The sequence below is a fragment of the Ursus americanus genome, chromosome 2 (genome assembly GCF_024610735.1).
Source record: "Ursus americanus isolate L20-20 chromosome 2, mUrsAme1.1.p, whole genome shotgun sequence".
Taxonomy (NCBI): Eukaryota; Metazoa; Chordata; class Mammalia; order Carnivora; family Ursidae; genus Ursus; species Ursus americanus.
In genome coordinates this window covers 10489766-10514895 of record NC_142128.1, presented here as the reverse complement: position 1 = coordinate 10514895, position 25130 = coordinate 10489766, and the positions used below count along the sequence as shown (strand labels likewise).

General features: G+C 39.9%; 1 protein-coding gene across 6 annotated transcripts in view; it reads right to left on the bottom strand.

Annotated features, from left to right (window-relative positions):
- The window catches only part of GTF2I (general transcription factor IIi), a 98749-nt gene that overhangs the window by 57141 nt on the left and 16478 nt on the right, over positions 1-25130 (bottom strand). For all 6 annotated transcript variants that reach the window (XM_045786154.2, XM_045786157.2, XM_045786155.2 and 3 more), the window contains exons 2-8: positions 19501-19604; positions 15397-15535; positions 13034-13168; positions 11568-11751; positions 11366-11394; positions 7399-7453; positions 6873-6916 (exon numbers count right to left, since the gene is read on the bottom strand). In XM_045786154.2, the coding sequence (XP_045642110.1) occupies positions 6873-6916; positions 7399-7453; positions 11366-11394; positions 11568-11751; positions 13034-13168; positions 15397-15535; positions 19501-19599 (685 nt within the window). In that variant the 5' untranslated portion in view covers positions 19600-19604. The remainder of the gene's footprint in view (positions 1-6872; positions 6917-7398; positions 7454-11365; positions 11395-11567; positions 11752-13033; positions 13169-15396; positions 15536-19500; positions 19605-25130) is intronic.

Sequence of the window (25130 nt, the reverse complement as noted above, 5' to 3'; positions counted from 1 at the left end):
TACTAAGGAAACAAAAAAGACTTTTACAGACTACTGAAAATCACTTGTAGGGGCGCCTGGGTGGCTCAGTCAGTTAAGCACCTGCCTTAGGCTCAGGTTATGATCTCAGGGGCAAGACATGGAGCCCCGAGTCAGCCTCTGTGCTGGGCACAGAACCGCTTAAGATTGTCTCTCTCTCTCCCTCTCCCTCTGCCCCCCTCTGAAAAGAGGAAGGACAGATGGACGGAAGGAAGGAAATCACTTGTAAAACCAGAGTTGTAATGACTCAATACTCTGCAGTTAATGGCATAATTTTAAATCATTTTAATAAGATACATTGATTTTTTCCCCCTCCTAATAAATCTCTTTATTAACAAGAGTACAAAATACACCTTTCTGCCTCACGCTCTACTTACAATTAGGAAAGATAATTGGACGTGGACCTCTGTGGCTAGACATAAAAGCACACACTGCCTAACTGCACATGTAGGAAGGCCAAGCACAACCACACGGTTCTGCGATGCACTAACCCTGTGCTGGCACTTCTGTGACGTGAGAAGCACGCAGAGAATGTCGCCAACTGAAAAGAGCTCAGAAAGAGCTAGCCTGCCATGCTAAGGGACACTTATCCCTAAAGCAACAAGCAATTACCAACGGGAAATGGGTGTGCTCCCCATGACAGCAGCAGGGAATAGTCTGGAACCCCTGAGATTCTGTGGGCTCTTTACTACATCAGTGTTCATCAGTAAAAGTTATGAGAAACAAGAAAGCGAACAAAAAAGGCAAATCCATTGGGGATTTAGACCATTCGGGAATGAAGGTTCAGGTGACATCAACCAAGTAAACCACCTTACCAGCTAAGGTCCTGACTGAAGGCAAAGGAAATACAATATAATGGGTAATGAATTTAAAAAGGTAGGAATTTTTGTGATAAGTTGTAGAAATGTGAACACTGTGCATATTTTCTTCCATGTTAGGAGTGTGTCTTTCTGCAAATACAATGTATTTGGATATATAAACTTGTTCTCCATTCTACTTTGCAATATTATTTTACAAGTTTTGTTCAGTTTCCATTACCATGTAGCCTCTAGAAAAAAGAATATTCAAATAGGTTGAGAGTGAATTTGAGACACAAATAATACAGCTCATGGATGTACACTAATCAGTCTCCCAGAGACAGGCACAATGACTGTCGGAACACTGCAAGTCCTCATTCTAGGGAGAGGGCATAAATGACTGACTGTAGGAAAGACAGCTACATCCTATCAGGTGGGAACATATGCTCTGCTGTTTTAGGAAAGTCCAAATATGAGGAGAAGGGTGTGGATGGAGCAGCCAGAGTTGGTAGCCTGTGCAGTCATGAAGCTGCTGTCCCAGTTCCAGATACAGCCTCTGAGACCCTGTTGGAGCCTGGACTGCAAACCAGTTTGGCTCCTTGCAAAAACTCCCAAAGGAACACAACAAAGAGGAGGCTACAAGGCTAGAGTAAAGAACATGAACCCAAGACTTCCTTTTGGCTTCTTGTCTGCATCTTGTTCTGATCAGGGTCACTCAGTGCTTATACCCTCCATCAACCTGGTGAAAGTAGACCCTTCCCATAGCAATTAGCGGGACCCACCGGAAAACTTCCAACACTACCAGAACCAGTTTTAGCAAGTCCCCATCCCCTCAGATACCAGCACCATCCAAACAGTCTCCCACCTCAAAAGTTAAAATTAAAGTTCTAGGGGTGGCAGCCAATTCCCTGGGTTGTTACTTATGTGACACTTCAGCATACTCCTTCTTGTTACAAAGCTAATGACTATAACCAGTTCATCTTTAAAGGAAATTTTCTCCATTCAAATAACTGGTATGGGTTTTTTTTCTCCTGACTGGACCACGACTGTTATACCCAATAAATATATAAAAAAGAAAGTAAAGTGGAAATATTAAAAGAAATTGTAGGATAAATTGAGAATATGAGGATACAAAGTACAAGGGAGAAAAAAAACCCTCTACGATAGAAATGCTATTATATCCAGTACATAAAGATCATTAAAGAATTCAATAAAATAGGACTTTTCTCAATTCAGCATGTTTATTTTTAGATACAAACTATTCAGGAAATAATACGTGAATAAAAAACAATTTACAAAATGATGATTTAGGTGCAATCAACTAAAAGCTAAACGCAAAACAGATCTCCTGTGGTATGAAAAAGAAAGGGAAAAACCTTCTGTAAAATAGTGTAATAGATTCAAATACTTCCTCCCAATACAGATATTCAATGCTACCTTTCTTGCACAAAACACTAAGACTTGGCCTATCTGTAACATACACAAAAGTTCCCGTTCTCTCCCTCTCTCCTCACCACCCCTATCTCACACCAGCACACACACCAGCACAATTAATACAGCTTCCTCGTGGGGCGCCTGGGGTGGCTCAGTCGGCTTAGTGTCCAACTCTTGATTTTGCCTCGGGTCATGATCTCACGGTCATGGGACTGAGCCCCCAGTCGGGCTCCGCACTCAGCGTGGAATCTGCTCGTCCCTTTCCTGTCTTGCTCTCTTGCGGATAAATTAAAATTAAAAAAATACAGCTTCCCCTTTCCCCAACTACTAACCCCCAACACAGTGGGTGCCACTGAGCAAGTTAGGCAGCTCCGTCAGGGGTTCCGTGACGCAGAGTAGGGTGGCAGAATGAGAAGAGGACTGACAGGAGGGGCAGGGGAAACCGAGCGAGGGCTTTAGGAGATGGAGCTAGATGAGGGGGCAAGCTTGAGTGGTGACAGCCCAAGAGGGAGGGTCAGAGTGGGAGTGAGGTTAAGGAGGGTGGCAACGAGCCACGGGTTAGACGACAGGACCCGGGAAAATGAAGTCAACATGCTAAGAGCAAGATGACCCTTGACCACCTTCTACTACAACAAAGTAAAAAGTTCTTGGGGCACCTGGGTGGCTCAGTCGGTTAAGCATCTGCCTTCAGTTCAGGGCGTGATGCCAGGGTCCTGGGACTGAGCCCCACGTCCGCCTCTCTTCTCAACAGGGAGTCTGCTTCTCCCTCTCCTGCTTCCCCTGCTTGTGCTCTCTCTCTCTCTCTCTAATAAATAAAATCTTTAAAAAAAAATGCAGTAAATGCCCACTTCTTGTTGCCAATCCTAAAGCAAATTATATGTTCCTATAAAAGATCTTTCAAAATTCTGTATTATCTTTAAGAGATGAACCTGCTTTCATTCACAGAACCAGAATAAGAAAAAAAATTCTGGGGCGCCTGGGTGGCTCAGTCAGTTAAGCATCTGCCTTCGGTTCAGGTCACGATCCCAGGGTCCTGGGATTGAGCCCCACGTCCGGCTCTCTGCTCGGTGGGGAGCCTGCTTCTCCTTCTCCCTCTGCCTGCCGTTCTCCATCCCCCTGCTTGTGTTTTCTCTCTCTCTGCCAAATAAATAAAATCTTAAAAAAAAAAAAAAAGAAAAAAAAAAATCCTATCAATGGAATTGTAATCCAGTCAAGAAGAGCTGTATGTTTTATAAATAAGCAAAACCACTTGCATCCTAGAAATGGAACATGGCAAGAAAGCAAACATTAAAGTAAAATATCCAAGATCGTGCTCAGTTCTCAAAGAATCTGAACAGTAAAAGTCAATTTAACTAGATGGTCCAAGTGGGAAAGGGGAAGATGTATTGGGAGACAGTAAAATAATTATATCCTCATTGTCCCATATGTTAACAGATAACAAAACCAAACCTTCAAATGACATGAGCCACAATGTGTTGGTCTAAGACTGGGCATTTGAGTTCAAGGGAACAGAAGTACACTTGGTCACCTGCTGTCTGACACAGGTGTGGAGGCGATCCGATGGGGACTGTACTGCTTTTCAACAAAGGACACCCAAAGGACACTGGGGCAGCAGGGTGTCCACACGCAGAAGGATGAAATCAGACCCTTCCCTGGCAACCCGCGCAACAACGAATTCAAAACAGGCCTGAGGCTTAGACATAAGAGTTAAAATTCTGTAATTCAAGAAAAGCACAGCAGTGTAAAATTCCTCATGACCTCAGGTGAGGCAAAGAGTTTAGGTGTTCTCAGATGTAACACCAAAGCCCCAAGTGATAAAAGAAAAACTGGAAAAACAGAATTGCCTCAAAATGACAACACTTCTAGGCTTCAAGGGGCACCATTAAGAAAATGAAAACACAAGCCAGAGAGTAGAAAACTTATTTGCAAAACACTATTTCTGATTTAAAAAATTGTATCCCTAATATATAAAGAACTCCTATAATTTAAAAAATTTTTCAATAAAAAGAAAAAGGGAAGAAAAAGGAGAAACAAAAAAGAAGGAAATCTAGCCATCTGTGACAACACAGATAGACCTACTTATGCTGAGTGAAGGAAGTCAGACAAGAGTAAGACAATATGATTTCACTTGTAGGTGGAATGTAAACAACAAAACAAATGAACAAACAGACTCTTACATACAGAGAACAGGTGGTTGCCAGAGGGGAGGTGCATGGGGGGATAGGCAAAATAGGGAAAAAGGATTAAAAGCTACAAAACTTCAGTTATATAATAAATAAGTCAGAGATAAAAAGTACAGCATAGGGAATATAGTCAATACTGTAATTATGTTAGATGGTGACAGATGGTGGCCATATTTATCATGGTGAGCACTGAATAATGTAGAGAATTGTCAAATCACTATGCTGTACACCTGAAACTGATGAAATTGTATGTCAACTCTACTTCAATAATAAATAACCAAAAAGAAAGACAACAAACAGCATAATTAAAGAATGAGCAAAAGATTTAAAAAGACATTTCACTAAACCAATATAGGAGCTAATGAGCATACAAAATGATGTTCAACATTGTTAGGAAAATGCAATTAAAATCACTATTCTAGGGGCGCCTGGGTGGCACAGTGGTCGAGTGTCTGCCTTCGGCTCAGGGCGTGATCCGGGCGTTATGGGATTGAGCCCCACATCAGGCTCCTCCGCTAGGAGCCTACTTCTTCCTCTCCCACTCCCCCTGCTTGTGTTCCCTCTCTCGCTGGCTGTCTCTATCTCTGTCAAATAAATAAATAAAATCTAAAAAATAAATAAATAAATAAATAAATAAATAAATAAATAAATAAATAAATAAATAAAATCACTATTCTAGGACATTCTAAAAACAGCAAAATGATGGAGGCGTAAAAAGATCAGTGATGGATGGCCAGTTGTTAGAGAAGAGAGGCAGATGGAAAGGCAGAGGACAGAGGATTTTTAGGGCAGTGGAACTATTCTGTAGGACACTAAATTGGGGGTGCACATCATTATACATTTATCATAACTCACAAAATGCACAAGATTGATCCTTAATGTGAGCTATGGACTCCGGGTGATAACAGTTCATCATTTTTAATACCACTCTGATGTGGGATGTTAATCGTGGGAGGCAGGGTTTTCATGTGTAGGACAGAAGATACATGAAAACACCCTCTTTACTTTTTGTTCAATTTTGTTGTGAACCTGAAACTATTCTAAAAATACAATGTCTATTCAAAAGCATTAAAAAAAAAAAAAGCCCACACAATGAAATACTACTTCATACTCACTAGAATTGCTATAATCAAAAAAGACAGACAACACCACATGTTGGCCAAGATATGGAGAAACTGAAACCCCCGTACACTGCTGCTAAGAACGTATACCACTTTGGAAAACAATTTGGCAGCTGCTTGTAAGTTAAGCAGAGTTACCATAGAACCAGCAATTCACTCCTGGGTATCTATCTACCCAAGAGAAATGAGGACAGACTTATTTCCACACAAAAACAAATATGTGAATGTTCCCAGCCATGTTATTCAGAAGAGCCAAAAAGTGGGAACAACTCAAATGTCCACCAAATGGTAAAGGATAAAGAAAAGGTAGTGTATCTGCACAATGGAATAATATTCGGGTATGAACGACCTAATTACAGTACAACTATTCTTAAAGATGAGCCTCCCAACATGATGCAGAGTAAAAGCAGCAAAATGTAGAACTCCCTATTGCAGGATTCCACTCATGCAGTGTCCAGGTGACCTACAAAACCCAAGATTAGACTAACGGTGGGAACAGAGTTTCTACATGGGTACCAGGTTTCCATTTGGGCTGACAGAAATGTTCCAACAACAGTTTGTGGTGATCACTGCAAAACTCAGTATGTACCCAACATCACGGAATTTTATACTTAGGGCAGGTGAATTTGGCTGCACAGAAACCGTATCTCAAAAAGCTACCCCCAAAAATCTGTATGAAGTAAGAGTACAAGCATGACATTTAAAAATAAGAAACTGAACACCAAAAACAGCGCAGAGTAAAAAGCAGTCTCCTTGGAGAATAGAAACAAGGGGAAAGGCGGGTGCGGCAGGAAGAGTAAGGAGGTATTTGCTTGGCTTGTGTAAAAAGCACTGTAGAAAGAGCTGACATTTTACACTATTATTTCTATATAATTGGAGGGGGGAACCTAGTAACAAATTCTGTTTACCAATGGGTAATTGGCAACAAACTTCTGCAAACCATTCAGTAAATAAACTTTTTAGGTTTTAGTATAATATTTGGTAACATTAAGAAATAATGTTGGGGTGCCTGCGTGGCTCAATTGATTAAGCCTCTGCCTTCAGCTCAGGTCCTGATTCCAGGTTCCTGGGATCAAGTCCCGCATCAGGCTCCCTGTTCAGCGGGGAGTCTGCTTCTCCCTCTCCCGCTCCCCCTGCTTGTGCTGTCTAATAAATACATAAAATCTTTTAAAAAAGTTTTTTCAAATAATGTCACTGTTGGAATAAATTTGCTCTGTCTTCTCATCAAAACATTACAGTAAATTATGTCAAAATAAAACCTTCTATTTTAAGGAAAAGGCTCCCTTACACAGTGGATTCTTAAAAGCACTGGTACATACCAGAATCTTCCGTAGGTTCAGTTTTCACTTTGACGGGGCCACAGCTGAAAGGAAAAGAAGGCATGATGAAGCTGTGTGCTGGCGCGGGCCGTCCACACACCACCCACATATCAACACATAGAATCACTCACCTGACCAAGCTTACTGCAAACCTGACTCAAGGTTAAATTTACGTATTTATTTCTTGCATAAATGTAACTTGTCCACTGAATTTAGTACTTTAATTCCAATCAACCTTTTGAGGGAAAAAATATAACGATGTAGGGTAGCACAATAACTTGCAAATTCCACTTTCCTTGAAGGCCCGCCCTCCTCTTCCCAGTGTGGTTATCAATCTATCCTTTTAGCTTCCCCCAGGAACTACTCAGTCAAAAACTGCATGTTCATCGGACCCCAAATGAATCAGCTGAATATTAACCTTCAAGACATGTGACATGGGCCTTTTTAGTGTTCTAATACCTCCAGAGTCTAAAACCTAGAGCCACTGGAGTGTGAGGTGTATCTGTACTGATGAACTGTGCTTTACCTTCCACCTGGAGACAGCAGGGACCTTTCAGTATCTGTCACCATCACACGACCACCTGTGTACAGAAGAAATCATGAGATTTAGGTTTTGCCAACACCTGCAACAGGACTAATATTTCCAAAGTCCCTAACAGAGAATGAGTGTGGACAGGAGCACCTGCAGCTCTGGGTCACACTGGGGTGAGTGCCGTGTGAATGCACACAACAGTGTCCTTCACTCTCCCCCATAAGGAAGGGAAATGGGGATGACGACCATCCAACAGCTTTCATCCCCTCACCCAGCAGCACCCTCTCCCCTTAAGGAAAAAACTCAATTTTTTATTGGCAAAACAAATACAGCAACGTACTATTACTCCAGCAATATAGACAAAGCCTCCAGTGATAACAGGAGTGCTGACAGAGATTTCTGTTAGGGATACATCTGGCTCAGAACTAGGAAACAGTAACTGGTTAACAGGTACGGGATTTCTATTTGGGGGTGATGAAAATGTTCTGAAATTAGATTGTGGTGACAGTTGTCCATCCTGGAAATACACTCAAACCCACTGAATTGTACACTTTAAAACCATGAATTTCATATTAAAAAAAAAAAAAACATGAATTTTATGTTTGCAAAAAAAAAAAAAAAAAGGTAAAGAGAGACTAATGCCACCCAATGTGATGAAGATACAGAATAACTGGGACTCTCTCGCTGCTGGTGGGAACACCAAATGGGAGTAAATCACATCGAAAATCAGTATGGCACATTCTTAAAAAAGTATATATGTAAATACCACGTGCCACTCCAATTTTAGGCATTTACCCAAATTTATGTCCACATGAAGACTTGCACTGAAATATTCATGGTTTTCTTTATTAACAGCCAAGAAATGGAACCCAAATTTTCATGGACAGGTGAACGGGTTAACAATCATAGTGTACCTATACACTGGAATACCTCATCAGTAAAATAATGAACTACTGATACATCGAGCAACACAGATAAATCTCAAAATTAAGAAGCAAAACCAAAAAAAAGTACCTACTATGATTCCATTTCTATTTTAAAAATCTAGAAAATGCAAATAAATCCACAGTGACATCATCAATGGTTACCTGGGATTAAGGGCAGGGAGAAACAAAAGGAAGGAATTACCAAGGGCTGAGAGCAAACTTGGGGGTGAAAGATATGTTCATTGTCTTGACTGTATTGATGGTTTTCAGTGTATACATGTATCAAAACTCATCAAACTGTACACTGCAAATATGTGTAGTTTATTTTATGTCAATAATAACTCAAAAAGGGGCACCCGGGTGGCTCAACTGGTTAAGCGTCTGCCTTTCACTCAAGCGGTGATCTTGGGGTCCTGGGATGGATCCCGCATTGGGCTCCCTGCTCAGCAGGGAGTCTGCTCACCCATCTCCCTCCTGCCCCTGCCCCCACTCACGTGGGCTCTCTTTCAAATAAATTAATAAAATCTTTCAAAATAATAACTCAACAAAGTTATTAAAAACTTTAAAAACTGAAAAACATCCCATTATAATCGCAACTTTCTCATTATTTTTACAATCAATATGATAAAAAGGCAGAGTCATACAACACCCCCCCGCCCCCACTTGCACCACTCAGTGTGAACACCCTATAGAAACATTCTTTAGTTAACAACAAGCCCCAAAGTTTCAAAAGAAGTTTCTAGAATAGAAGACTTCAAAAAATACAAATGGCAGATTAAAACTAACCTAGAACACTTCAGGAAAAAAAATACTGCTTAAGAAAATTCGGAATTTTAAGTTAAACAAGACAATAAATGTTTTCTTTCTCAGTCTTAAGAAGGATGTCTACAAAAAAACAGCTAACATAAGGTCCGCTAACACCACTGCCATTTGATACTGTACTGGACATTCTGGCTAGAGTAACAAGATTAAAAGATAAAAAGCATTCAGATTGCAAAGAGGTAAACTGTCCTGATTCACATACAACATGATCCACCACGCAGAAAGCCCAGAACAAATAGGCAGGGTCAACTCACTTTCAATAGAAATGCCGAAGCACTGCTGGGGAGAAAGGACGGTCTTTTCAACAAACTGTGCTAGAACAACTGGATAGCCACATGCAAAAAACGGAATGTACAACCTTACCATGTGCCATATACAAAAATTAACTCAAAACTGACCACAGATCCAAATGTAACAACTCAGGTTATAAAACCTACAGAAGAAAACACGACACATCCTCATGACCTTCTGTCAGGCAACAATCTTAGATACAAGACCAAAAGCACAAGCGATGAAAGAATAAATCTGGCTTTGTAAAAATTAAAACCTTTTGTTCTCACAGGACACTGTCAAAAGACAACTTGTAAAACTGGAGAAAATATCTGTATCAAAAATATATAAAGAACTCTTACAATTCAATAATAAAACTACAAATAACCCAATTAAAACACATGGAAAGGACCTGAACAGACTTTACTCCTAAGGATATACATGGTCACGAAGCACATGAAAAGATACTCAACGTTATTAGTAATGAGGGACGCACCACTTCCCACCCGTTAGGATGGTTAAAACCAAAAAGGCCGTACCAAGTGCTGACGGGGATGTGGAGAACTGGAAACCCTCAGACAATGCCAATAGGAACATAAAATGGTACACGCACCTGAAGGGCAGCTTGGCGGGTTTTCTAAAACTAAATGTAAAATTAGTCTACGACTCAGCAATTCTACTCCTAGGTATATATACCCAAGAGAAATTAAAGCATATATCCAGACAAAAACTTACTCAGGTAGGTCTATGGTAGTATTATTCATAACAGCCCAGTGGAAACAGTCCAAAGGCCTATCAACCAGTGAATGGATAAATGAGTGGTACATTCGTATGTGGGAATACTTACCATTCAGCAAGAAAAAGGAAGTAAACTATTGATACACCCAAGGATATGAATGAGCCTCAACTGAACTATGCTGAGTGAAAGAAGACAATCTCAAAAGGATACACACTATGTATCTAATTTATAGAACATTCATGGAAATAACACAGATGAGGATAAAAATATTCTGAAATTAGATGGCAATGGCTGTAAAACTTTGTAAACTCTGTCACTGTAAATTTACTAAAGCCCACTGAATTATATACTTAGAACAGGCAAATTTTATGGCATGGCAATTACACCTCAATAAAGCATCTAAAATATTAATTTTTTCATCATGACGAGAGGAAAACAAAGGTTATTTAACAAAAAATAAAATATGGGTGTGTGTATATTATTTTGTCCTCTCTTCCTTACGCTGGTTAACAGACTGCCACTGGTAATGGTCATTTGCAAAAGTCTCAAATAAACCTGCCTCCCAAGGGCAGCAGTCTTCTAAAAATCACTTTTTCCTTCAAATGAAATGGCTCAAACTTCCCAAAAGGAAGTCCTGTTGAAAACCTCCTCATTCAAGGGCCCATCTTAATGCCCTCTTCAACCTGAAAGCCTTCCTGGGTGATAAACGAATCCTTCCCCCAACGAACTTCCACAGTGTTTTCTCTAACCATTTGTACAGCGTGTAGGTTATATTCTTGCTGTGGTGACTTTATGGGCTTTTGATCTCTTCCATTAAACTACCAGCACTCCAAAGTTTTAATGCCTGAGGCACAGCTGTGTATCCCCTCCCCACCCAATCCTGTGCCCAGCAATTCTATGCCTGTTCAACGAACACTAGGTAATTAAGTCATCCTCTTAATACTGGGAAATGAGGGCAGATCCAGTATATGATCGAACACGCTGCCAGGGTAAAACCTTGACTACGCCATAAAGCAGCAGAGCTAAAAACAAAAAACAAGTCTCTATTTTTTCAGCTCAGGGACTTTTCATTGGTTTATATAGAACACCCTACTCAGATGTGATGTCTTACATCATATCCTCAAAATAAAAGAGAAATCAGTAAAATGTGTTTAATTTGGCCCAACAGGTTTAGGAACGATCTGGAAACAAAGTAATCACTTACCTAGATGTTTCTTTGGCTCAAGGAAAGGTCTGCATTAAAACAAAATGAAAAACTACACATGAATATACGAAACAAAAGTACTGTAAAGCACAAATCTAAATGACTCCCACCGTAAACAAGGATTTTAAAAATATATTAAAATAAGCCGAATATTCAACTTTATATACTAAACTGTTGATGGGTAAGGGATAAAGGACTTCACCTCTTAATGATGAATGAAATCCCTGCTTTGTTCTCTAAAATCCATTTCAGGGTGGCAAGATCGTAGTTCTCAGGGTGTTTAAAGGCAACTCCTTCTGGAAGCCCCTGCACGACCACAGCGGACTGATCTCGCAGCATCTTCTCATATGGAACAGGTACCACTGTTGATTTGCCTAAAGCTTTCCCTGGGGGTGAGGGACAGAGGTGAAGCAGAAACAGGATAAACATCATTAAATGTTGAGATTAAAAAACAAAACCATCATTAGTTTATCATGGCGTAACAAATGGCATTCATGCTGTTTTGTAATATCTGATTTCAAAACAAATTCAAAATATCAGAGCGCCCTATTCCCATGTTAGAAGTTCTAAGCCTGAGGGGCACCTGGGTGGCTCAGTCATTAAGCATCTGCCTTCGGCTCAGGGCGGGATCCTGGCGTTCTGGGATCGAGCCCCACATCAGGCTCCTCTGCTGGGAGCCTGCTTCTACCTCTCACACTCCCCCTGCTTGTGTTCCCTCTCTTGCTGGCTGTCTCTCACTCTGTCAAATAAATAAATAAAATCTTGAAAAAAAAAAAAAAAAGAAGTTCTAAGCCTGAAACAGATCCAAAAGGCCAAAATGAAAAGTATATAAAATATTTATACAAAACCTACACAAAATAAAAGGAACAATGGTTGATTTCTTGCACTACTGTCTTTCTTTACAATGGCCTCACACTGGTATAATACAATCTTTTCATATACAGTTCAGCCTTAGAACATGGAAACCTGACAGGTCAAACTGTCACCACAAATTAGCAAGGGATTTTTGGCCAATATTCACATCGAAAACTTACTACATAAATACAACTGACTGTGTTCTACCAGCCTGTCTGTGTCTATCAGGCAGTGAGTCCACAGACGCTAGGAACCCTACTCCCCAGAGATGAATTTTACCTAGAACCTCACAGTGTAAGCAGTATCCTCTCCCTTCCACTGTCTTTCTTAAGAGCTTTGTTTACCATGTGTGTGGACTAACAAGAGGTGGTTTTTTCAAGAAAGTGATGAGATCAGCACACAGGGCAAAAATAAATAGTTCCCTTTGGGTGATTATGATGTGTTAATGTAGGTTCTCTGGGGAGGCAGGAGTTGACAGTGGCAGGAATCTATGCAGGTACTGGGCCAGGGAGTACATGAGAAATCTACCTTCCTCTTCCTTTTCCTATAAACCTAAAACAGCTCGTAAAAAGAAAAAGGAAAAAAAAAAAACCTACCCCACAGCTCTAATAGGTACATTTGTTTGCTTCTGGGTTTCTTCAAACTATAAATGGAAAGTAAGGTCATTCCTGATGTTAACCCAATGTTCGGAAACTGATCCAATCGGTTTGTCAAAAATGTGCAGTTTGACTGTGAAACCAGTTATACAATTTACCCGTTAGCAAACTCAATTATATAATGTCTCCATTAGAAAATTCAAGCGTATAACCTTACCATAGCAAAAGCAGAAATAGTCCTCAACTGTTTTTCTGAGCGTCTCAATCTCCACAGCATCTACGCTCATCCGATTCGCCGGGGTTGTAGATTTCATCTTATGCATCTCTGCAGCCTTTTCTTCTTCTTCAACACCTGTAAAAACAATGATATAAAAGGCTCATATCCATTACCTTAATATTTGCCTTTCTGTAAGAGTACTTTTTTCTAATATTCTAATATTTATGATTTGTTATAAAAAGACAGAAAGAGGGGAGCCTGAGTGGCTCAGTCGGTTAAGTGGCTGCTTTCAGCTCAGGTCATGATCTCAGGGTGAGCTTGGTGTCAGGCTCCCTGCTCAGCAGGGAGTCTGCTTCTCCCTCTCCCCATTCCCCCACCTTGTGTGGGCACGCATGCTCGCTCGCTCTAATAAGTAAATAAAATCTTAAAAAAAAAAAAAAAAAAAGGAGAGGAGGGGACATTTCAAAATAAAAACTACAACAAATGAATAAAAAACATAAACGGTCATTTTCTCTGAAATAATTGCAGCTGTAACTAAAAATTCTGTAAAAAATTAACTAGTAGTCTTTAAAAAAAAAAGTATCTTTAGAGTAATTTATCACCTACAAACTTAAATATGAGATTATCACCACCACAAAAAAGATTCCAGGTTCATAAAGTCCAACACATAGCCACTAGACACCTGTGGCTACTGAGCACCTGAAACGTACCAGTCCAAATTATGATGTGTGATAAATTTGCAATACATACTGGACTTTGAAAACTTGGTACAGAAGGGTATACAAAATATCCCATTAATTATTTTTATATTGATTACATGCTGAAGAACAATGTTTTAAATAATCCAGTTAAACTATAACCACGAAAATAAATTTCACCTGTTTCTCTTTCTTATTGTCATAATTCAAACATTTTAAATTATGAGTGATTAACATCATCTCATTGCTCCTGGAGAGTGCTTTTCCAAACCCTGGGAAAGAGAATTCTCCCCCAAGAAATTGTAAAACTGACTCATAAACCTATGGGCTAAGTTTCAGAAGACCACTATGGATTCTTACCTGCAAAATACTTTATATAAGCAAATATTACATACCTGAGAATTACATCCAAAGATTATTTCTAGGGCATTAAATTATTGGTAACAAAAAGAATGTATGAATACTAATAGGCAGGGACTACAATTTGCAACTGAGGACAATTCCCCTAATGCTTAGTTCTAACCACTGGAGAACCACATAAGCAAGGCAGTATAGGGAACGGGAGTATAAACACAGCTGCCAGTGGGATTATAGTATTCATGGGACAGATGGCAGCTGATATACACATAATCAAAACAACATTATTACTATAAACTTAATACATAAACATGATCAAAGCCTTAAAAATTCTCAAAACGATCAGAAATAATGAAAAAAAATTTAAAAAGATTATACTACCATAAAGCTTAAAAGATTATAGTGGGGCATGGAGGGGGGGGCCTGCAGTGTAGAGAAGATATGCTTTTTTTAAAAGGACTAAAAATACAATTGAGAATTGAAATTAATGAATTGAGAAAACTATTTTATTCACCCACAATCTGCTCAATCATGAATTGGATCTAACATGATAATGGAAATTTAAGTTTGGCATTTACAGACAGACGGACAGACACAGACACACAGACACAGTACGCCTGCAGACATCCCCACCATTTCATTCTCTTTCCATGTTTAAGAAGAGGCTGTATCACTGAGACAATGTGAAACCGGCAGGCAATGTGAGGTTAAACAGATAGAAAACCAGCCTGACTGTTTAAGACCATAGGCAGTAAAAGCCTACAGCAAATTTCTCTACTGCATTTGTTTCGTGTGGAGCTGTATTTTTACCAACTGGATGAACTCCCAATCGGAGGACTACAAAACGCACCGAGAACTCTGACAAGTTGATTCTATGGAGGGAATCGGAGAGACCGGTTTAACTTTGCAGTGTGCTTACACAAATTTCGTGCACAGAAAAAGACTTGCTTTGAACATGCCAGATACCTATCAAGAAAATAACTGTATCCTTAAATAAGAATCCTTAATCAATTCAACATTTCTCCACCTCCTCTCTCAGGTGTGCCACTTATCCAAAGGAATGCCAAGCAAGGAACACAGGATAAACGTTCACCATTTTTCTTGAACTCTTCAGTATTTACCCTTATATATTACCATGTCAGGGACATTTTGAGCATTTTGAAATGTCTCTAGACATTTTAGAAAGTCCTTTTAGTATAAATCTTCTCATTCTGCTTTTAAAATAAGACACTTATTTTTTATTTATTTATCCACAAATATTTAGGCACGGTATTTATGAAATACAAAAGATAACAATACAACACTTACAGTATTTTACAAAATCTTTCTGAAAATCCTTTCTAGTGTTGACAAAAGCACGTCCTCTCTCGGTTCCAACGACAAATACGTCTGTTTCATACACCGCAATGCAGGCCACTTCTGCCTTGGACTTGGCCAATTCTTTACACTAAAACACAAAGAGCAAATCTTATGTTACATACAGATGTCTTAAAGTACTATTTCTGCTGGATGAGTAAAAAATCTTATCACTTCAATTGTCTTACTACAGCATCTGGAATCAGATGAAGTTCCTAGTTTCTGGCCTTAGATTATCATATAAAAAGAGTAACTATTTTTTAAAGGTACCATTCTTTCTATATAGGTTTCAACCCTGATTTTAAACAGGAGAAAACAGAATTTTTAAGAAAAAAGGCAGAAATCTCTTGTAATCTGTTATAGGTCAAATCCCCATGAAACAGATTCAGATTTCCACCCAGGCTTACTGAAGAGTATTCTCAATATCAACACCCATGAGACATGGGGGGCGCAGGATTCAGCAAAGGGAGAGCTGATCGTTGGTGCAGCTGCATCTGGGGAGCTCTGGAGCTGAGATGGCCCTCCCAAAGAAAGGGGAGACCTTGGGCCAGGGAGCCTCAAACACTCACAGCAGCTGGAAGGATCAGGGCCATCAGTCCTAAAGGGAAGTCTAAAGCCACATCACAACATCCACTATATAATCCCACCTTCAGAAGTAGCTCTATCTGAATACATGTTGGGGTGAGGTGGGGTTTTTTTGTTGTTGTTGTTTTTCCTAAGTATGGCTTCTACTAAATATATTCCTATAAAATTAAAAATTCTTAAAAATCTTGGGGCGCCTGGGTAGCGCAGTCGTTAAGTGTCTGCCTTCGGCTCAGGGCGTGATCCCGGCGTTGCGGGATTGAGTCCCACATCGGGCTCCTCGGCTGGGAGCCTGCTTCTTCCTCTCCCTCTCCCCTGCTGTGTTCCCTCTCTTGCTGGCTGTCTCTCTGTCACATAAATAAATAAAATCTTTAAAAAAAAAAAAAAATTCTTAAAAATCTTAACACTAACATAACACTCCATTTTATTTTGTTTAGTACTAACATTATTGGCAACGTTGGTGATTCTAATTACCACTCCTTAAAATAACACTGAAATAATCTGGGGACAAAATATTTGTGTGTAGAGTGTCAGAGATATGAAATGAGTCAAAAAAACTTTTGATTCTGAAAGTAAATACTTTTAAGGTTCTCAAACCTACTGCAAACTGCTTTCTGAGAAGATTCTATCAGTTCACACTCCCAACTGACTTTCTAGAAGAGCTAACTCACAATATTCTCACTATGATAGCGTGTAACTTTTCCAGAAACACTTTAAAAGATCTTAGTATAATCAATAGTCCACTCGGGGCACCTGTTTGGCTCAGTCGGTAGAGCATGGTGACTCTTGATCTCGGGGTTGTTGAGTTTGAGCCCCACTTTGGGTATAAAGGGTACTTAAAAAAATAAAATCTTCAATAATAATAATAATAATAGTAATAATAATCCACTGATTGGTTGGTATTAAAAAGTATCGTACCTTAGGTATTTCTCTGTAAATTAACATACCGTTTGCTTATCTTTCTATGTTAGTAGTATGTTTCTCTATTGATGCATAAAAATACCTCACGTATTTTAGGCATTAGAAAAGCTGCTTATGGAATTAAATATAGAATTATATATTTTTTCTTCTGTTTTTTAAATTTGTGCTATTACTATTTTCTACTCATCTAGATTTTTAACTTGACACATTATAAAGACTTCAAGTTTGGGGGTCTTTCTTTTGCTTTTTGTTGTTTTTGGGGGGGGCAAATACCCCATATTCTCAGTATCATTTGTTGCAAACTACAGCTTTCCGCTATTTGGTTTTTATTTACACAATAACCATCTTAAATAGAAATTATTTGCATAATATTGCTCTAAAACGTTATCTTAAATAAATACTTTTATGCCTACTGATGATGAGAAATCTTTTGACATATAATAAAACCATTGTACAGAACTTCTGACCTACAGGTGAGCCAACAATTGTGCCCAGCATGAATAATGCTACACTATCATTTTGTAACATTACATTTATATGAGATATACCGTGGCTGCTCACCTGGAAGGAAATGTTATTTACTCACTTTGTCATAGACGAGGGTGTGAGGGTGTGAGGGTACATGCCTATTCATCACTATCCGCACTTGGTTGGACATCCCCATCACCAAAGGCAGTATTTATGAAACAGCAAAGCCAGATTCATATACTGCCCAAAGATTAGATCAAAGAAATCTATGGGCCAAGGGAGAAGATGAAACTGACCTATACACCTATAATTATACTCCATAATTTACAACTAGAAACATGAGGAGAGATATACTCTTACTGCTGGTGAGGAAGACATAAAGCCTGAGAATAACGAAGTGACTTTGCCAAAGATAAGAAAATTATAAAGACAGTCTAAGGAAGAGAATGGGTTCCAACTGACCGAGCTATTCTATGTAGAGAATAGTATTAAAGATAATTATTTTAATAAACAGTAGCGGGGGCACCTAGGTGGCTCAGTCAGTTAAGCATCTGCCTTCAGCTCAGGTCATGATCCCGGGGTCCTGGGACAGACCCCCGTGTTGGGCTCCCTGCTCAGTGGGAAGTTTGCTTCTTCCTCTCCCTCTGTCCCTACCCCACCCCCCATTTGTGCTCTCTCTCTCACTCTCTGTCTCAAATAAATGAATAAAATAAAATCATTAAAAAGAAAAACAAAACCAAAAAACCAGAGTAGGATTTAATCTCTAAACTATCACTTAGGGGCGCTTATGTGGCTCAGTTGGTTAAATGTCTATCTTTGGCTCAGGTCATGATCCTGGGGTCCTGGGGTCCTGGGATGGAGCCCTGGGGAATCAGGCTCCCTGCTCAGCAGGGAGTCTGCTTAAGAGTGTCTCTCTCTCTGGGGCACCTGGGTGGCACAGCGGTTAAGCGTCTGCCTTCGGCTCAGGGCGTGATCCCGGTGTTGTGGGATCGAGCCCCACATCGGGCTCCTCCGCTGTGAGCCTGCTTCTTCCTCTCCCACTCCCCCTGCTTGTGTTCCCTCTCTCACTGGCTGTCTCTATCTCTGTTGAATAAATAAATAAAATCTTTAAAAAAAGAAAAAAAGAGTGTCTCTCTCTCTTTCCTTCTGCCCCTTCCCCTGCTTATGCTAATAAATAAAATCTTAAAAAAAACAAAAAGTAACAGTATATAGCCACTTTCTTTAAGGAAAGAATTTTTCAAAATTCTCTAATAGTACAAAGTAGGAAAAAATGCCTTAAGGGAGAAGTTAATCAACCTGCAAACTCCGTCATACCGACACCTGTGAGGTTAAATGCTACCTAATACTAGTCAACGCTCAGGACGGGAAATACATAGCCCTCTCCTAGTTAGGATATATTCAGTTTCAGTGGGTCAGAAAATACCTAAGTCTGATGCTTATAAATCTATGAGCTGAAATACTAGGTTTCCAGCTATACATCTATAAAAACATGATTAAGCAAACTGTTATTACCACCATCACAGTAATACAAAAATACAGCAAAAGGATACTTAATAGTTTACTATAATTATGTATACAACACAGTTTCTTAAAAATGAAGAGCTAACACACTACATATTCAGTAAAAGGTAGCAGGGTAAGGACAACTGCGAATGCATAGCACAATAAGGAATATAAATAGCAAGTATGCTCTCATGGCCCAGAATTCTGCCGATGTTCTTCATACAGATACAATTAAACACCAGCACCACACTAGAATACACAAACTCATTCTGAGTAACTTCAACTGTTACACATGAATTCAAAGCTACTGTTTGCAAAACAAGAAATGGCCTAAGATACTGGTGGGTAAACAGCTGAAATTAAATGTAAAAAATTAAACATTTAGGTAAGTTAAGAATATTGTGAAACATGGTAATAAAATTATTTGAAAGGCTTAAATCCAAACTGCTATTCAAGCAAAAAAACTCTTCCTATAAAACCAAAAAACATGCATGTTTACAAAAAAAAAAAAAAAAAAAACTCACCCACAAACTCAATCCTATCCAACTATAAACATTTTCTAGAACTATAAAGCCATCTCACCATGGACTCAAGAGCAGACATAAGGAACGTCACCACCATCCTGCTCTCTGAGGACTCCTCATCTTCAACGGGCAGGGTAGACATTGCTACTTGGGCCATGATCCCTAGGAAAGAAATAAGAAAGTGAGTGGCAGAAATTCACAATGTCCTTCTCAACAGACTTTCAGCGCTGTGAGAGTCCTCCACAGACTGCCTAATTTACAGTTTTCTTGCCTAAGAGGGAAAAAACGCTCAGAAGCTCAGTATTCAATTTGTCAAAAACTCCCATCCTCTAAGATATAAAATCTATCCCCTAAACTTCCAACTCATTTCCATAAAATTAGGTCAGCATAATCCCCAAAATAAACTCAGATGTCACCCACAACCAAGTTAAAATTTCTCCCAAGTGAGGGGCGTCTGGGTGGCTCAGTCGGTTAAGCGTCTGCCTTAGCTCAGGTCATGACCCCAGGGGCCTGGGATCGAGTCCTACATCAGGCTCGCTGCTCAGCAGGGATTCTGCTTCTCCCTGTCCCCCAGAATAAAAAGAAAAAAAAAAAAAATCTCCCAAGTGAGAGAGGTGAAGCACTCCACCATCCAGTGATAGTTTATCATAGTTCAACACAGGACATGGATGCAAAGTTCCCTTCCTCCCAGGGACACGCAGAGTCGGTAAGGCAGACAGAGGCTGGGTGAAGAGAACGTCTTTGTTCTTACTAAGAAGGAAATCAGTTGCAGGACAAATAACATCTAAGATTGCTTTATAATACAACATTATTATTCTCTTTAGAAAACATTTTCTGATACTTGGGTATCAGCAAGGAGCCTCAACTGAATCCAACACTATAAAAACGGAACACATAAACACCAAATAGGAACCGTTGGCAAGGATGTGGAGAAATTGTGCACTGCTCCTAGGAATGTAAAACGATGCATCCAGGGTGGAAAACAATTTGTTGACAGTTCCTAAAAAAAATTAATCATAATTACCATGACACAGCAATTCCACTTTTGGATATATACCCAAAAGAACCAGAAGCAGGTTCTCAGATCCATCTATATGCATGTTCACAAAAGCATTATTCACAAAAGCCAAGAGGTGGAAACAACCCAAATGTCCACTGTCAGCTGAATGGATGCACAAAATGGGAGACATACATACAATGGCATGTAATTCAGCCTTTAAGAGGAAAGAAGTTCTGAAACATGCTACAACATAAATGAACCTTGAAAAGATTATTTTAAGCGAAATAAGCCAGACACAGAAAGACAAATATTATGATTCCACTCCCATGAGATACCTACATAATAGTCAAATTCACAGAGACAGAAAGAAGAATAGTGGTCATCAGGGACTAGGAGGAGTGAGTAGTGGGGATTTATTGTTAATGTGCACAGAATTTTATTTGGGATGATGAAAAGTTCTGGAACTAAATGGTGGTGATGGCTGCAGAACAATGCCAGGGAGCTGTACATTTAAATAAAAATGGTTAAAACAGGGGCGCCTGGGTGGCGCAGTTGTTAAGCGTCTGCCTTCGGCTCAGGGAGTGATCCCGGCGTTATGGGATCGAGCCCCACATCAGGCTCCTCCGCTAGGAGCCTGCTTCTTCCTCTCCCACTCCCCCTGCTTGTGTTCCCTCTCTCGCTGGCTGTCTCTATCTCTGTTGAATAAATAAATAAAATCTTTTTAAAAAAATGGTTAAAATGGTTAATTTTGTTAGGTATATCTTATAAAAATTTAAAACTGAAAAGCAAAAATATACCACATAAAGACACTCTAAGAAGCCAAAATCAAAAGCATATTTTAAAAAAACTAATACTGGGACGCCTGAGTGGCTCAGTCTGTTATGCATCCAACTCCTGATTTCACCTCAGGTCATGACCTCAGGGTGGTGAGATCGAGCCCCACTGGAGGACTCCATGCTTGGCGTGGAGCCTGCTTAAGATTCTCTCTCCCCTCTCCCTCTACCCCCCACCCCCCCCACCTCTCACCCCAGTTCCTGGGCTCTCTCTCAAAAAAACAAACCAAAACAAAAAAACACTAACACAAAAAAACTTCTTCTAGAGGCACCTGGCTGGTTCAATCGGTAGACAGTGTACCTCCCGATCTTCGGGTAGTGAGTTCAAGCCCCACCTTGAGCACTGAGCTTATTTAAAAAAAAAAAAAAAAAAAAAAGTGACCTAGCTCTACCATTTGTTACCCTGTGAGTTAACCACTAGGCTAGATTTGGGCACCAACAAGTAACAAAGTGTACATACTTGGGAAATAACACTTCGCAATGAAAAACAGTAACAAAAACAACCGATACTTATCCCTGAATCTGTGAACAAATAGAAGCAACTTTGTTTTCCAAAACAAGATCTCTATCCTGAATAGAGATAGAATCAGGAAAAGCTGTATTAAGCAAGAGAATGCTTAAAACATAGAAATTACTTTCCCTAACAGCCTAGGTCCCATTCTTTTCTCCTGGATAAATAAGTTTAAGTAAATTTATATTAAAATGTGGCTCAGTCAAAATGGACTACAAAGGCATATTATTTTGTCATAATCATAACATTCACTTGGAATATACTGTCATTATTTCTGAAAATTCATAGGATTTCTTACTAATTTCACTTTTCCTTCAATTCTCCAGAATGAAGAAAAAGGAGACGTGAAAAGGGAGACATGTTCTCATTTTACAAATTCAATGATGTGTCAAAAGTTATAGCTACTCTTAGTGCCAGAACATAACACTAGGACAATTTTCTGCCTACTGTGATTTCTACTTCTCACCTTAAATTGCCAGAAATCCGCCAGGAGGTCATTCACGCTCAATGAGTATTAAGAAACGGGAGACAGACACCCCACTGACAGCCCTGCAGGGGTGCCACAGGCGATGAGAGGTCCTATTTCATAACCAGAACTTCTCAGGAGGCATCGTAGCACTTACAAGGGGAAGAACCTTGGAGGTAACTGTCCAGTAGGGCTTGGTGGGGAAGGATGCGTTTTGTTTGGGGCTTTCTACTCTCAAAATGCGCATCTGCATTACAACAGAAATTCTGGGAACTGTTCTTTGCCGGTCCCAAGGGGTCATTTCCCTGGATAGTCTTGATTCAAGACTCCTCAAGGAACAATCTCCCTGCACCCCTCACCCAGTAACTGCTGCCCTTCTCTTCTCTTTCCTAGAAAGGAACTGCCATCACACAGTGGCACTGACGAGGGCCACCAGGGCCACACACCAGGCCAGGCTGCTGACACAGGCTTATGGAGCATGCGGCATGATAGGCACTGGCAGACCAGGTTGTGGGTCCCTGGACCACAAAGCAGCTCCGTGACCTCCAGTGAGCAGAGACACTAAATCAACTTGCTTAGAAGTCCCCTTAAACCTCTGACCTTTTATGAGGCCCCTCATTTTAAATAAGGGCTGGACAGACCAAAAAGAAAAAAAGATCCATTAACTACATATAGAACTACTCATTATCTATTTCACAGTCCAACAACCCTGTAAGGGAGAAAGAATAAGAACACAAAAACGAGGGGCGCCTGGGTGGCTCGGTCAGTTAAATGTCTGCCTTCGGCTCAGGTCATGACCCCTGGGTCCTGGGATCAAGCCCCACACTGGACTCCCTGCTCAGTGGGGAGCCTGCTTCTCTCTTTCCCTCTACTGATCCCCCTGCTTGTGTGCTGGCGCTCGCTCTCTCTAACAAATAAAATCTTTTTAAAAAAAAAAGCGCACAAACACGAAATAGAAGTACATTCACAGAGCCTAGAGAAAAGAACTTCACAGGAGATGGTGCTCCCATAGAACACTTGAGCCGAGTTCATGTATTCTTTTTCTGGTTTATTTTAAACAGGAGTGTGTGTTTGTGTGTGTGTGTGTGTCTAGAAATGAACAACAACAAAAAATCACCGCTGAAAGCAACTAAAATGGGATAGCTCTGTACTCAAGGAATGCTAACAGGCACATCTGTATCTCTAAACTTCATTAGGGATATTCTTTGGAACAAAAAGGGAAATGAACAAAATGATCATATACTCCGTAAGACAGTAAGTACAAAAAAAAAAAAAAAAAGTATGGATCCTTCTGAATCTTCTAGATACAGAAAAGGATGAGAAATTGACCTGAGATAATTCAGAGTTAACCCGTTAGAACAGAAAACGACTTCTGGTTTCTGGATCTATAACAGAAAGTGCTTGCTCCCCCCTGCGTATCTCTGATGCTGTCTTGGTAAAGGAGGCCTTATGAAGAGCTTACAAGAGAAAAGGTGATCTCTTTATAAAGGCAGTCATCCAAGGAAAAAGACCAACAGTCAAAGAACAACCTGGTGGACATACCCTTAGAGATGTACTATCCAATGTGGTAGCTAATAGCCCCATGTAACCACTTTAATTAAAATCTACAATTGTAATAGGATTAGCCACCTTTCAAGTGCTCAATATCCACATGTAGCTAGCGGCTGCTGTTGAAGATCACAGAACATTTTCATCATCACAAAAACTATACTGCTAGAGAGGCTACACTACGTAGAATACGCTCGGATAAGCTTATTCGTGAGAAGTAATTCTCACGAGAGACACAGACTCTCAAGATAAATTAGTAAAATTCCGAAGAGGCTAACCCACTATCAGTGCAGTGACCTTGACTCAGTGATCAACTAGCATCATGTACCTGTGATCACATTCCATATTCTTACAGAACAAATTATTATTTATATAGCTACATAACAGCCCATCAAAATGGAATCATACAATTTCTCTGAACATCTTCATAAATCTTTTGTCTTATTTCCATATTTTAAAATTCTTAATACTGAAATAGATTAGTATGAGCATCTTTATTTAAAAAGATTTATTTGTTTGTTTGTTTACAGCGCACAAGTGGAGGGAGCGGGAGGAGCAGAGGAAGAGTGTCTCAAGCAGACTCCCCACTGAGCAAGAGCCTGATGCGGGGCTCAATCCCAGGACCTTGAGATCATGACCTGAGCCGAAATCAAGAGTCGGACGCCCAACTGACTGAGCCACCCAGGCGCTCCAATAAGTAGTATGAACAGCTTTATAGCTCTTGATGTGTAATGCCAAAATTTTCCCAGTGTTCCCAGAAATGTTTAAAATACACTAAATCTGGGGTGCCTTAGTCGTTAAGCATCTGCCTTCGGCTCAGGTCATGATCCCAGAGTCCTGGGACTGAGTCCCTCATCGGGCTCCCTGATCAGGAGGGACCTGCTTCTCTCTCTCCCCTTGCTTGTTCTGTCAAATAAATAAGTAAAATCTGAAAGAAAGAAAGAAAGAAAGAAAGAAAGAAAGAAAGAAAGAAAGAAAGAAAGAAAGAAAGAAAGAAAGAAAGAAAGAAAGAAAAGGAGAGAAAAGAAAGAAAAGGAAGGAAAAGAAAAAAGAGGGGAAAAAAAGTAAAGAAAAGAGAAAAGAAAAGAAAAATCATTTTAATTGTGAGGCCTGTGATTAAGGCAGGTTCCTCCAGGTGTCTGGGAACACGACCTGCTTGGGATCACCATAATCCAAGTTCAAGGCTTCAGGGTGCTTGGGCCACCCAGATGTTAACCCAGACCACAGAGATGCAGGCTAGCTTACTTGTCAATCACCCTCATCCAATTTGGGGTCTCATCTTACTGGTGAAAAAAAAAAGTCTATTTGACCCCTAGTTTTGTGTAGGCTC